Below are 15,338 nucleotides of genomic sequence, written 5' to 3'. Positions count from 1 at the left end.
ATCTGGAAAAAGGTACCGAAGCATTCGGGCACACACATCCAGACTGTGCAGCAGCTTTTTTCCACAAGCCATCAGTCTCCTCAGCAAAATGGGACTGGATTGATAAACACACACACACACACACACACACACACACACACACACACACACACACACACACACACACACACACACACACACACTATCACTCAGCTTAACTCAACTACCTCAAAACATTGAGACTGGACTGACTAATCAACACAAGCGCAAACACACTGACCTACACCACCAAACCATCGTACACACCAACCTGTAAATGCTCTTTTGCACAGTATTATTACTGGACTTTTTGCACTAACTTCTTTACTTCCTAATTTTTGCTGCTGCACTAAGGAATGTTTACTGTTCCTCCACTACCTCAACTCATCATCACAAAACCTTATTATTATGTTACGTTGTGTTTTTTTTTGTCACACTGTCACTTTGTTGCTCTTGTTTGCACATTTGCACGTGCACTTTGTTGTCTGCTGTCTGTTAACAAAAAAAAAAGTCTTCCTTAGATAGTTAGTTAGTTTTTGTTAATTTATGTTGTAATTTATGTTAGGTCAGTCTGTCTCGTCTCTGCTAGCCAGCTAACTAGGCCTCTTAGTTAGCTAGTTTAGTGTTTTCTGTTAATTTATGTTGTAAATTTATGTTGCATGTAGCACCTTGGTCCTGGAGGAACGTTGTTTCGCTTCACTGTGTACTAGCTGTATATGGTTGAAATGACAATAAAGCCGACTTGACTTGACAATATGAAAACATTCTTTTTAATAATCTTTTTCTTTAAAGCCTTCTGCAAGCAATTATAAATCTCAAACAAGAAAGGAGGAGATAAATATGATATCAATCATGGAGGCTTTAGGCCAGGAGGGTAATAGTATCATCACTCCATCTTGTTTTTGTTTTTTTTTCATTAAGCTCTGCTGCCCTTTTTTTCTCTGATTCCATTTTGTTCTCCATCCATCTCTGCCTCACTCCTTCCTTTTGAGCCATTATATATCTTCATCGTATATAGTCTTCCATCTCTGCTTTCACTTCTTCCTTTGCTGTATTCACTTTGCAAATCCCTCTGAGGACATCCGATGTACCAGTCAGCATTGAGGCTACTTTGTGGACATAAAAAATACCAGTTGTTGCTAGGAGATGTGAAAACCCTTTCAGGACATCCCACTGAGTGTACATGGAGGTACATTAGCCCTTTTTATTGTAAGCCAGCATTAGCATTCAATGAGTTCTGAATCCCAAAATATATACATAAAGGAGGGTGTAACACTGAATAAAAATAAATAAAGTTTTAAAAGGTCTTTCTACTTTTTATTATTAAGCTCCACTGCGCTCTGAGAGTATTGATTAGTGCAGCTGTAAAAAGTCCCTGTAGCAATTAAGAGTTTGATCCTAGTTCCAGATTTCATCTGCCTTTGAGGCATTTTTAATCGAGTGCTGGTGCAAACTTCTGCCACCTCTGTATATAATGATTAAAGAAAGTAATTGATGACACAAATGAAGCTGATTTGGGTGAGTAAACCTCTTAATTAGTTCACAGGCACTTTCTTCCTGTCCCATTATTAACCTCAATCATTCCATTCACTCATCACTGCAGTGATGACACACTGTTATTCTCATACTCAGCATTCTCATGTCAGTGTCATTACTCAAAAAAGCAATGTATCAAATATTACTCAGTACTCTCTGAAGAAAGTATTTTTTACACTTCCCTTTACAATATTTTTATGCTTCTCAGCAAAGTGGCCTGAATCACACTGCCACATAATTACCAACTGACAATATAGACGTATCTGGGGTCTGCATACACTCAGCTTTAACATTATTCCGCTAGCTTTGTGTTAGCCGTCCAGATGTTTACAAAGAGCTGATGCTATGTCCAAATTGAGGACAGTTACGTGTTACATTACTGGAAAACTGTAATCCCAGTTTTCGGGCAATCATTTTTTGTAGGACATTCACAGTTCCATCAAAAGTTTTATCACAGGTAAAAAGAAACTTCCCGGCTTCCTCCTGCAGCACAAAGACGTGCAGCTAGTTAGGTTAACTGGTGATTCTAAATTGCCCAATAGGTGTTAATGTGAGTGCGAATGGTTTTCTATCTCTCTGTGTTTGCACTGCAACAGATCAGGGATCTGCCCAGGGTGTACCAACCTCTCGCCCTGTGACAGCTGGGATCGGCTTCAGCCCCGCTGTGACTCTAAAAATTGGATAAGCGGAAGAGAATCGATGGATGAAGTTTAATAAGAGATTAATTTCTTTATGCCAATTAAATTTCTCAGAGAAAGACGTGAAAAAAACACCACTTGTTGGGTGTAATGTGTTACGTGGTATGAGGTTGTTTCTGTTTGTTATAAATAAATCCTAATTAGAAAATGCTGATGTAAATCGATAGTGCCATCATCATTAATTGTGCTTCATTCTAGATACTTAATTCATTATTGTGTTACTGAGCTTTTAGATAAATAACATTGGATTGTGCTAATTGTGGGCTACGTTGTAGTCAAATTTCCCCCCCCAAACCTTTAGTTTTCATTTATTCCATCAGGTTGTGCATAAAGTGTTCTGAGATATAGCTGAGGAAACATTTGTCCTCTTAGACAGAAGTGGAGTCCCAAGCAGCTTTGTTAGGGCCAAATAGTTACGGCCAGACAACATTGTCAAGATACTCCTAGATCAAAAAATGCTGCTTTAAACTACTCGGTGCCTTTAGAGGACTTCTAGAGATTCACTCAGTTTCCATGCAGATTTGTTAGCCATGGCTTGCTTTTCACTACTACATCCATGGGGAAAAAAATACAACATAAAAGCAATATTTCAAGCTAAACCAAGAGATTAGCTTCAGGGAAGACTTGGACAAGCAGGCTGCAAACAGGATCACAGTGGTTGGTCACAAAGGTTGAACCTGTCTATCCTGCTGGCTGTTCTTTTAAAGTGAAGATGTTCTGCTTGACCTATTCGTAACACTTTTGGATTCCCTCTGAACAGTCATGACAAATCCAAAAAGCTGGCTAACACACAAGTTCAGAGGTGGGTTATACTGTTCAAGAGTTGAACGCATTACCATAGCCTGAATGGCCTTACTGTAGTGCTTCCATCTTCCCATCTGTATCTGATTTGAATTCCTCATTATGGATTCCTCTGTGTTTTCTGTTATCTCTGATAAGACAGGACTTAATGATGCGTCTCTGGCAAAAGACAGTAGGAAAAATCACTTAAGCGTCAATTGTTGTTCTTTCCGTTTTATATCAGATGGATTTCTCCTGTCGCTGTTGTTTTTTCCTTTCATTTTCAAATTAAGGATCACTTTGTTGCCAGGTTATTTAGTAGCCTACTCCACAACTGCATACAGATGTTGATTATCTCTTTATGGTCCGCACAGAGGTCAGAGTAATTGGTGTTATTGATGGGGTCCGTTTATTTTGGAAGTAATATAGAGGTTAAACCGCCTCTTTTCTGCCACAGAAGTGCTGACCAGCTCAGCTTGCTTTACCTTTTTTCTTCAGTCAGTCATGTTTTCAGCTAACAACATGGCAGCTGGTGAAGATGAAAAGCAAGCCTTTCTTCCCTTAAGGATTTATCTTGGTAAGGACGAATGCATGACTTGCATTTCCAATTTTGCGCAGAAACTTCCTGTTTATGGATAAGGAATGATAAAAAGATTATACAATTCAGTTGTTCTCACTGGAAATTAGGAAGACATCAGCAAAGGGGGTAATTTAGGTCTTTCGTGTGATGAAGTCACAATAACTGGGTGAATTATGGTGTCGTTTTATTGGTGCCATACAAATATTTACTTGAAAACTGTTAGCATATAGTTGAAAGAAAAAATGGGGTGTAAGGATGGAAAATGTACACTTCCTTTGTAAGTTTTATGAAGCTGAACGCTATAAAAACCCCTTCAAAACACATTGTGTGATTAAGAAAACACATGGGTGTCTGTTGGAAAAGTTCTTTTCTTAGGTGCGAAGTTGAATTTATAAGGTCATCCAAATGTATTCAGGAACAAAAGGTCTTAGAAAATAAGCTTCGAGTCTCTTTATCCTGTCAGATTTTAAATTGCATCTTGGTCTCACTTCAAGGTTTACGAATCACAGTAGGATCCGTCTCCGGCTTAAGAAGTCTCTCCCACATAAAGGCCTGAGTCCTTGCATCTAATGTTTAATCGCTCGATTCCTTCTGCTGGGTAAAACAAAACAAAGTAAAACAATATTTCCGTTAAATATGCTGCAACTCCAACGTGGCCTTAAGGCTTTAATCCTTGCAAAGAAGGCGGCTTTCAACGGATGTTTTAATGAGAGTTCTTAGTCCAAAATCAACCGTTAAAGGCTAAAGGTAAATGTAAAACTATAGGTTCCAAAACAGTTCTGTTCATCTGCAAAAACAAGCCATATAGCTGTCAGATTTTTATTGTTTTTTATCCTTGGGGTCGGAGCTTTAGAAGCCTGTATGATTCTTTTTCTCATTAGAAGTGGTTGCATGAACGCTAAAGTTCTCTGCCTTAGTTTAAACAGCTATGGTCACTGGCAGGCAGGGCCGAGTTTTGCATTTCTGTGCACCAATCAGGTTTTAAAAACGTGTAAAGAAAAATGCGATGGCAGTCACGATGTCGCTATAAATCCAATCAAACCCTCCCACACAGTCTTAACAAATGAGGATGTTTAGCAGTATCTTTAAAGCGATTCTTACGTAAGACACTTAACATTTGAAACGTTCCAGGGGTTCTGTGAAAACCAACCAGCATCCAGGTGTTAATAAAACTGTTATCGCTGCCAGTTCTTCTAAGTACCCTTTATGTAACGTGTGTTTTTGTAACACTTTTAATGGCAACATTTGGTTTGCAGACGTCCCACAGCCAGAAAAAGCCTTTAAGAACTGGCTCCTACAAGGTGCTGCGTAATCTCCCCATGAGCCCTGAGATCAACAGCATCTCTCAGACTATCTTGCTTTTTCTGCTACTGAGCTGTACAATACTTTATTTCAATGCCACTTTAGGCCCCATGATACCACACAGATCACTGCTGAGCTTTTACAATCTACAGTAAAACTTTACACACACATATACATATAGCCCTATATTATAATGAATGATGTTTTAGCTCATTGTTGTACTGTAGTTTAATGGATGGAGAAGCATTGTTGCTGAGTAGTAACGTGCTTTTGTATCATTTGTTTAAAACCGTTCGTTCACCCACATTCAGATAAAAAGCTCTTTCTTATCAGTAAAGAACTACTTGAGGAAACCTGTTAGCAGGTGATGAGAAAGCCTGTTAAATATTTAAAGCTACAAGCCCCAAATGATTAGCATTACCTGACCCTGTCCTATCATCATGAAATGAAAGTCATGTTATTTGAGCTTATTAAGCGTTTGTAATGATATTGTGTTTTACAGGACTATGCTGTTTCCACTGTGCCTGTGCTCGAAGGCCTGCACCTGAAGAGCTTCTGCAGCATGGGAGGACCAGGCCTTATTGTAATCGGCTCCAGTGAACCAGCACAGAAAGCCCTCAAAGTATGGAGCTTGTGTATGTGTGTTTATGTATGTACACCGTAACTATGCTCTCCCTAGCTGTAGTCATGGAAACCTGTGAATTGATGTATTGGCAGTCTTTTCTTTACTTTGACGCACATTGAAGTAGTGGATCCTTTTTCCTTTTTTTTTTTTTTTGTTTCATCGTTTGGTTGACATTCTGCTTGATCCGTTAGTATGAACAACCCTGAAAGAATAACGCGACAAGACAGGACATTGCACGTGTTGATTCAGAGCAGACTCCCTTACTTACAGTTTGTTGGCGGCTTCCCACTCCAGGCACATTGAAACCACCTGTCACCTAAATCCATCCCCATTAATTCATATTCTCAGCTAATCTGCGGGGATTGCCCCTGGCGCTCACACTCCAGCTTCAATTACGACTGTATTGTCCTTCCATTAAACAGCTTGAGCTCATTACTGCATAAAAGGCTCCTGTATCGATCGAGCCCCAACAGCAGAAACCCGGGGACCGCCAAGACCGAACAGAGGAGACGGCTTACACCCCGACAGAGACGGATCGCTCGTTTGCACCGAGAGTGCAATAAATCTCGGCCCATCCCTCCCATGGAATTATCCCCCAAAATTCCCAAACATTAGCATGTGAACTTTTGCAGTGGCACAAACAAGAGAAATTCAGCGAAATGTGTATTTACACAACACAAAGGCAGGCAGTGTATATATAATTACATAAGTATGAAGACTTACAGGCAAGCACATACACCTTTGGGCTTGACAGGTTCCCTCTGGCAGTATTCCTCATTTGCCTTCTAGTATGATATCTCCCCCTGCTGGCTCAGTACTAAACAGAGTTACTGTAAATCAAGCAAAAGTCGTTTAGTGTATCTCAGAGAACATCAGGCAGCTCTTCCTAAGAAGGCTGAAGTACTCGAGAGAAGCACAAGGTTGGCCCTGTTGGTTTTGTAAGCATGTTTGCATTGCTAAAGTGTTCCCAGGAACCTATGCATCATTGCATATTAGAATTAATTTATAATCCAGTGCCAGCTCATTAAGATTCCTGCCTGTTTGATCACCCCAGTAATTAGCTACTGGGGCGAAGAGTGGCCGCTAGCGAAACTTAATGACAGACTGCTCGCTTTCTAATTATGGCTTACGTCACCCTCTCTCTCGCAGCAATTAGCTCCTGTTTTAAAGGGCCTTTAACAGCCCTGGATTTGTAATTAGATAATGTTCTTTGTGTGAGGGAGAACGAGATCTTATGAATGCAGATTTAATGAATCCAAACTGTTCGTTTGGGATGTAGATGCAGCTCTTCTGGCGACGAGGCTCCTTGTCGAATGCAGCAGACACTTTGTGCAAATTAAAGTTGGAGCCCAGCTAATTCATTCTGTCTTTAGGGAGCTGCGCTTTGCTGGCGTTCAAGAAAATTTGGACCTGCCCTTATTTTTATTACGGGGTTGAGTAACGCATTACTCATTTGCAATCACAAAATAGCATCGACGATCTGTAGTTTGTATTTCGGCTATGCTCAGGAAGGCTGAGCGCACCGCGTATCTGTGTTTAGCAGAATGACCGGATGGATTTCATCATCCATCTGTTGCTGTCACTGTCAAGCTTTTCTCATGAAGTCATCATCCCAAAATACAGCCTGTGTCAGAGGCTGCAGCACCCTTTCCCTGTAATCTCGCACTACCCCCCTCCTTCCTACAGCAGACTGCCCGGCAGGCTGTAGATCATCAGTGGCCCCTTCATCCAGCCTAGCTTGATTCATGAGCTCATTGCTCTCTCTTGGTCAGAGTCTGATCTTCACCTCAAGGATGCTTGCACGCTTGAATTTTATAGATAATGAGGTGACGGCATGGTGAAGGTTCTGTTGGAGATTTTTTTTTTTGATGGCCAAATCCAGTGTTGGAGAATGTAGGTTCCAGATTTGGATTATTTATATATTGAAGCTTTGTTTCTTGTTCTGTTTCTCCCATACTACATACTTACTCCATACCACTGTTACCATGTAAAACAGTCATAGATAAAAATGTAGAGCTAAGTTGACTTTATATCACCTCAGAACCATGATTGTCCGAACAACATTGAACAGCAATCCACCTGATAGCTGTCGCAATATTTTAGTTTGAGCAAATATAAAACTTGGCATTACTATCTAGTCCAGGGGTGTCAAACATAAGGCCCAAGATCCAGAATCGGCCCACCAGGGTTTGGAAAAAGTGGTTTTATAGCTTTTCCTCCCCCATGTGCATATCAAAATAAATAAGTAAAAAATCCAAAGCAAAAAACCCAGATTTTTACTCAGTAAGAAAAAACAAAGAAAAACAAAAATGTAATAATTACAGGACAGTCTGCGCCGTGTACTAACAGAACGTTTTCTGTAAATTTAAACAATTATTTCTTATTCTTATTCTTATCATGTAGCGAAAACAAGACATATCAGTGGAACTGTACTTCTTTTTCTGGCTGTATGTGGCCCATAATGTAAAACAAGTTTGACACCCTGATCTAGACCTTCACAGCATGTTCTAGGTTTCCTCTTGTGATACCACTGTGTCCCTGAATCAGCTGTAGACGCCGATAGCAGCAGCCTTAAACATTAGATAAATGTCATCTGAAATTTCCTGCATCCTCCCCCTGCGTTTCCTTTTTCTGTGTACTTTTCCACTGAAAACATTACACTGCAGCAATAAAATACTAGACCAGTAATACCAAACATTTATGGTCCATCAACAGGAAGCAATTTCAGTCTCATTTCTTGTCCAGATCTGGAAGCTGTATTGCATAAGTTTTAAGCAGTTTCTGGGAAGGATTGCTAAAGTGAGCATTAGAAATGTTCACACCAGGTGCCAAGATAAAGATTCTGCTGATTCCCACATAAGGTCCTGGAAATTGTTGGTGTTTTTCTAGACTGCTCAGGTTTGTCATTGCCCCAGAGGGATTTTATTACCATCCAGTAAATATTTAGTTCGAGTAGCTTTTGAATGACTACATTTTGCTGCCCAGTTACCACTCTTGTGCATTAGCTGGACCTCAGCCATTGTTCGAATTAAGTCTGTGTCGATTGACTGTAGTTTAACACTTGGTGAAGATCCAGAATGACGACGTTAAAAGCCACTATTGTGTAAAGGTATCTAGGATAATTTCCCATACGTTTCAGTTCTTTAGGCTTAAGATTTGATTCAATTAAAGAATCTTTAAGTTTAGAAAAACACAAAAGAGGTCTGCCCCCTATATTGATTGGCTGCAGCGTCTGGCAGTGAACAGAAAACCAGCTGTTTCATTAGTCAGGTGAGGATTTAATTGAATTTCATGGATCAAAATTTTACATGAAACATGAGGAAATCTTGCTGTATGTCATTTCCCTTATGCGCATATTTCCCCTTGAATTCAATGAGAAAATGAAGAGTAAAGCAGGAACAACTGGGATCTTAGGTGGAGTCGACATTTTACTCACTCTTAATACTCGCGTGTGTCACAGACCGTGTTGGCCCTCACCCTATGTGTTTTCATTTAGGGCAGTTGCAGTCACATGACACTCCCACGAGTGACCTGGGAATGTCTGATTACGCATCTGCCGACATATGTGCGCACACTGCTGTGCTTCGTCCCGCAGCCCTGCGCCCAGGAGTGCCATTTGTGGCTGATGTTTTACCATTTGTACCATTTGTAAATAGAAAAACTCGTTATAGCTGATAGATGTACAAAAACAGTAGCTTTGTTGGCAGTTTAGTGTACTTTTATAATGCAGCAGTCATAATATTACGCAGTGAAATCTTTTTTTATACCAACTCTGTTGATATAAACAGTGGTTACTTAATGTGTTTGCTTTACATGCTGCACCTTCTAGAGATTTCATGTCCATTTAACAATGAATCTCTTAAGTTTTCTATTGGCTCTTACTAACTGCACACTTGTTTCTCTCTTTACCCTGACCAAACAATGATGGTGCTGCCAGAAACCCTAACATGTGTCATTTCCTGTGTCCTGAATACTTTCCCAGGAAAGCATTTAGAACAGCACATTTGCTGTTTGGATAGGAATAGGTGACTATTCACACTGGAAAAAGGTTGATTTTCTTTTTCTGTGAGTAGTGTGAGTATATTTGACTTATAATGCAATGGACATAATAAAACGTTCAGAGTAATGTATATTTCTATATAATGGTCTTGCAGTAATTGACCTTTTCCAATTTCTATATATGCCTTTGTCTTCCCTGGTGCAATGGATCCTGTCAGTGGGAAGTGAAATGAAAACATCTACAGCCACAAAGCCCACTGTGCTCACAAAGCACCAGTTTTTCTCCCACATTTGTAGTAGTGTGTCATCGCATTTTCTCACAGTCACTCCTCTAAACCTTTATGTACGTCAAGCAGACGTCACACTTTTTGGATGCAGTGCAGTGGCCTGTATGTAATTGGAGATTATCGAAATTTCAGGAGCAGGACCACGCCTCCAAACACACTCCTTCCGGTTCTCATCTATATAGGTTCCGCCAGTTCTGCCAGCTGTTCATCCTTGTTTACGTGCCCCTCCCTCCCCTTTTCAGTTCTTTAACTTCTTCACTTCTATTTAGTACATGGGGATCTGCCAGGTCCAGGAGCCGTCGCCAGTCCTCTTCGAGGCCTTCCCCAAACCGCAGCTCAATTCATGTCCAAGCTTTCGCCTTTACCTACTAAAACGCTGCCAAAACTAAAATGAGGACGTGGGCCCAGCTAGTGATATAGATAGATAGATAGATAGATAGATAGATAGATATGTGTATGTGTATATATATGTTTGTGTGTGTGTATGTGTATATATATATGTGTGTATGTATGTATATGTATGTATGTTTAATTCAGGGGAAAAATCTCCCTTCTCAAAATATTTTTTCTGAATGTTGACATTTTTTTTTTCACTAACCTTCCCTCCCTTACCCGTCTCCGAGGTAACCATCTGCAGATGTTCTGCTCATAAACATTAAGAGGCACCTGCCTCTCCTCTGGTCATAACATCCTCACCCGCCGACTTCCACCTGGCAACGCGAGCGTCTTCTCAGCCCCCACCGCCGGTCCCACCTTCAGCTCCTTCAGATTACATAAATAACATGACATCTGCTGAGAAAGAATGTCTATCTGCTCCTGTGTTCTCCATTAACCCACCCGGCCCCCTTCCCCCCCAGGCCCCTGTGGCGGTTTGGCCAGCAGAAGGATGTGGCACTGACTTTTGGTATTGAGGCCTCGCTTCTGAATCAAAATCTCTCATGGCCTGGCTTGTGTCTGTCTTTCTGAACATTATGTGGACTTTCACTTATGCATTTGCCTCAAAGTCTGTTTCCTGTCATGTCTTCTCACTCCCAATTGCGTAGATAATGCAGCAGATGAGTGACCATCGCTACGACAAACTGACAGTACCCGACGACCTCGCCGCCAACTGCATCTACATGAACCTGCCCAGCAAGGGACACGTGCTTCTACACTGCACAGCAGAGGAGTTTCCAGAGAGTGCAAAGGTGCTTTTCCCCATCCACATTCAGCAACTTTGTATCACTGACGATAAAGCACATTCATCCACAATCCTGGCAGGAAGGACCACCGTCAGAACAAGCATTTCACTACATATCGTACTGTGTATGACTGTGTACGTGACAAATAAAATTTGAATTTGAATTTGAATTTGAACAACCAAATTGGTTTAGCGATTTAGATTTAAGGAGCACTTGTCTTTGTTGTTGTTCATCTTGTCCAGGCCTCTGAGAAAAACAACTGGGGAAAGAAACCCTACAAAAGCTACATGGTTGTTTTAGTGGACCAATGCAGGCTAACCGCAGCCAGAGCTGTAATTTCTTTTTAACAAAAGAACCTGCAGTTTGATGAGAAGTGTCCTTTGTGAGCATCAGACCACAGGCTAGGAGCCAGAGACATTGAGGTCTTGTTTTTCTCAGAACTTGAGCAAAGTTGTTCAAATCAGCTGCTGTAACAATTGGTTTAATATCATTGACAGGTTCAATGACTTCCAGTTTTACTGTTTTGGTTCACTCTGGCCAGTTTCAAATGTAAAGTGTTAAATCCACTGTGGCTGCCCAGCAACAATCAGCACAAACAGCATAATATGCAGCCAGCTGGTGAGCGTCGCAGACTTCATAGACCAACATTTCTCTCCCGAAAGATCAGGACTAATTGCCCTTTGAATATTAGACTTCTATTCATCAAATATATTGCAAATAAAACGTCTTTGACAAACTTTGAGAAACCGTGTGGGCTCAGCGGCTGTCTCGCCGTGTACATTTTCACTACACGGATACACACAGCTACGTGCTTTCTCAAATATCTCTGAAACATGCAGTGACCTACTTACATGCTGTTTATTTTTCAAGATGTGCCTTTCACCCGTTACACGTACTTGCTACAGTCGCTTGACGTGAATGACATGTTATTGTCTCACCTCCGTCTCTTTGGGGTTTGGACAGGCTGAGCCGTAACTGTTATTTAGATGCTTTGGGGTCATTCCACATCACAACAAGTCAAAAGAATTCTCACTGGATTGAACCTGGCAACCTGCAATCTGCAGAGACAGTACTCAAACCTCAAAATGTACTCTGTGGTTGAAACCTCAACCTCCACCAGCTATTTTTAGAAGGAAAAATTCACCAAATTATGCGTCTTTGGACTAGAATCCACAGTGAAGACTTTTGTCAACAAGATTAACTGAGGGAATTCAACTTGAACATAATAAAATCTTGAGCATATCATACTTCCCTTTTTGAAAGCACATATTAACAGAACATTTGGAGCACTATTTGAGATATGTATGCTAGTTCCATGAACCAGTTTCCTTTCAAAGGTTCAAATTCTTCAGAAATTGACCTGGAACACAGTTTTGGCTCCAAAAACTGTCTTTTTAGAAATTGTAGCCTGAAGAGAGTGGAAAAATATTAATAGCACAAGATATAACTTCTACTGCTTCTTCTTTTGGCTGTTCCCTACAGCAGATCATTTACGTCCATCTCACGCAATGTCTAGCATCCTTCACTACCACACCAGCCCTCTGCATATCCTCCTTCACGGCATCCATGAATCTTCTTTGTTGTCTTCTTCTTTTCCTCCTGCCTGCCAGCTCTATCTTCAATACCCTTTGTCCACTGTATCCACTATCCCTCCTCTGTACATGTCCAAACCATCTCATCCTTGCCTCTCTGACTTCTAAGTAAAATCTGAGCATCTCATCCTCCTGTTTTTTGGGTTCGCCACAATCTCCAAGCTATCCATCAAAGCAGATCTCACTACCATCTTCTAAACCTTTCCTTTCACTCTTGTCTTGCTTCTACTGACTTTCATCCCTCTTCTCTCCAGAGCATACCTCAACCTCTCCGGAATCTCTTCCACCTGCTCTCTGCTCTCACTACAATCACAATGCTGTCTCTAAACGTCACAGTCCACAGAGATTCCTGCCTGAACTTATCTGCTAACATGTCCATTACCAATGTAAACATGAAGGAGCGCAGAGCTGAAGTAATCCCACACCCACCTTAAACCCATCCGTCACTCTTACTACTACACACCTCACCACTGTTTCACTCTCCTTATAAATGTCCTTTCCAGCCTCACATACTTCTTTGTCACTCCTGACTTCCTCATGCAGTACCACAGTTCCTTTCTTGGCACCCTATCGGTTGCTTTCTCTACATACACAAAGACATAGTGCAGCTCCTTCTCTGTACTTTTCCATCAACACTATCAAAGCAAACATCGGGTCTGTAGTGCTCTTTCTCAGCATGAAGCCATACTGCTGCTCACTGATCATCACCTCTCTTCTTAACAACTCTTCAGCTTCAGCAGCTCTTTCTCATATCTTTATAGTATGGCTCATCAACTTTATCCCTCTGTGATTACTACAGCTCTGCACATAACCCTTGTTCTTTAAAATGAATATCAGTACACACCTTCTCAAATCTCCATTCATGCTTTCAGTCTCCGAGAGATAATACAAGCCGTAATATAGCAAGGGCAGTTTTATCTGAACTGACTATCCTGTCTAGTACAGTTCCCAAGGGAACTTGTTGCTTGTTCCCTCAGTGAGATGTAGAGATTTGTCAGCACAATTACCAAGACACTGCAAGATGTCTGCTGCTTTCTGATTCTAAACACTGTCTGGCCTGATCTCCGGTCTATTTTTAGTTGGCTCGTGAAGTTACATAATAGTTCCACATCAACAAAGGCAGGGGGTCATGAGAGAGGATTGGTAGGGTCGGATGGGGGTGGAGATGGGGCACCTTTAACGGTTAGTGCTGGCAGCTGCTGTTGAGGGCTCTGTTTGGACACATCGAAACTAAGCAGACAAAAGGTCCGGTGAAATATAGCAACTACTACTTTGCTGAGACCATGCCACCCTGACCCAGCATATAAATCTCAACTGAAGTAATGAGAACTCAGCTGGAAATGATCAAAAAAAGAGAGACTTTGGTTTCAGAGGTGCTATAAAGAGCAGAGGATTTAGTGATGTTATGTTGGGAGAATACTGTGAAAGCTTAATTTTCCCTGAGTTATGTCTGATTATATGGTCTAAACTTAAGATGTTTTTGAGAGGCAGTTCTGCTTGGTTACTCCAGGATTGTTTTCCAGAGGGAAAATCATTCTAACTTTAGTGACCTCAAATGTATTTCTTTATCACTCTCTTTCCCCATGAAGCTTTTATTTCATTTTATTTTTATTTGACTTTGTCTTTATTTCTACCTTTACAACTTTGGGTCAGGTTTCCAATAAGTGCACCCATTCATATTCCCCACAATTCTAGTGCATTGATCAAACTGTATTATTAGCTTTAGCAATAGGCTAAGTTGTCTGTTGTATTCACTGACGACACTTGTCAGCATGTTGCTTAGTTTAAAGCATTGCTGCCATGCCTGTAGACCATAGACTGTATATAAAAGATGGAGCTAACCATCATCACTCCCTGGGTTCTGAGCCTCTACTTCAGCATTTTATCTGTGACAATATTGTGGGTTTCTTCTTTGTTTGTTTGTTTGTTTGTTGTTTTGGGGGATGGGGGTAGCAATGTTTCATCAAAAGGCTAAAGTGCCAAGTTATCAGCTAATGTTGTCAAGTAAAACCTGTCTCGATAAACTGCAGATACTTGCTAAATAGTCCTAAGTAAATCCGTAATTGTAAAGCCCTAGAGATGGGTTGTCCACTATTTGGCAACTAGTGATAGCACGGAAAAAATCTGTATTCCCTAACCACTTGTTGAATGGGTGCTGGAGGTTGCTGACAGTTGATAGATAATTGTTCACAAAGAGCACCAAAAACCTCCTCATGATTACTTTGGTCACAAGCAGATTCTAGCTGTTGTAGCTTGCTTGGAAGATGCCGACTTTATGCTTGCTAACTGCTACCCAAACAGTAATAAAGCTTGAAAAAGTGCAATACAAGCCAAAAATGAACAACAATGTGAACGTTTTGAGTCACCATTGCAGCCACCATGTTTACTTTGAAGGGGAACTGTCTGTTTCCAGCTTTTGCTGCACTTTTTGACAGCAGTTGCTTTACAAACCACTCTGCCTCTTCCCTGCAAACCATGAGCAACCTCGGCAATCTGCTAACGACCAAAGCAACAGGAAGGATGTATTTAGCACAGAACTGTATGTTTCATCTAGTGACTACCAGCATACTTTAGCAACTCACAGCCAACAAATTGGGAGATAGAAATTTTTCTCATGTGGTTGGCAGATGGTTACAGACTGGTCTCTATTGGAAATAAGTGTAATTAGGGCCCAAGAGACTAAGAAAAAAAAAAACAAGCAAACCTGAACCTGAAGCACCTCTTGGACAGGCCGAGCATG

The 15,338-nt window shown here is 40.9% G+C and overlaps 1 protein-coding gene across 3 annotated transcripts in view; it reads left to right on the top strand.

The window, feature by feature from the left end:
* The window catches only part of ddah1 (dimethylarginine dimethylaminohydrolase 1), a 97,322-nt gene that overhangs the window by 77,559 nt on the left and 4,425 nt on the right, over positions 1–15,338 (top strand). For all 3 annotated transcript variants that reach the window (XM_085435894.1, XM_085435893.1, XM_085435892.1), the window contains 2 exons: positions 5,417–5,536; positions 10,869–11,012. In XM_085435894.1, coding sequence (XP_085292020.1) covers positions 5,417–5,536; positions 10,869–11,012 — 264 coding nt within the window. The remainder of the gene's footprint in view (positions 1–5,416; positions 5,537–10,868; positions 11,013–15,338) is intronic.

The sequence above is a fragment of the Copadichromis virginalis genome, linkage group LG17, assembly GCF_057382275.1.
Source record: "Copadichromis virginalis isolate Kocher_CV1m ecotype Utaka linkage group LG17, C_Virginalis_male_GT1.1, whole genome shotgun sequence".
Lineage (NCBI taxonomy): Eukaryota > Metazoa > Chordata > Actinopteri > Cichliformes > Cichlidae > Copadichromis > Copadichromis virginalis.
Note: the sequence above shows the minus strand (reverse complement) of the source record. Positions and strands in the feature narration are given on the sequence as shown.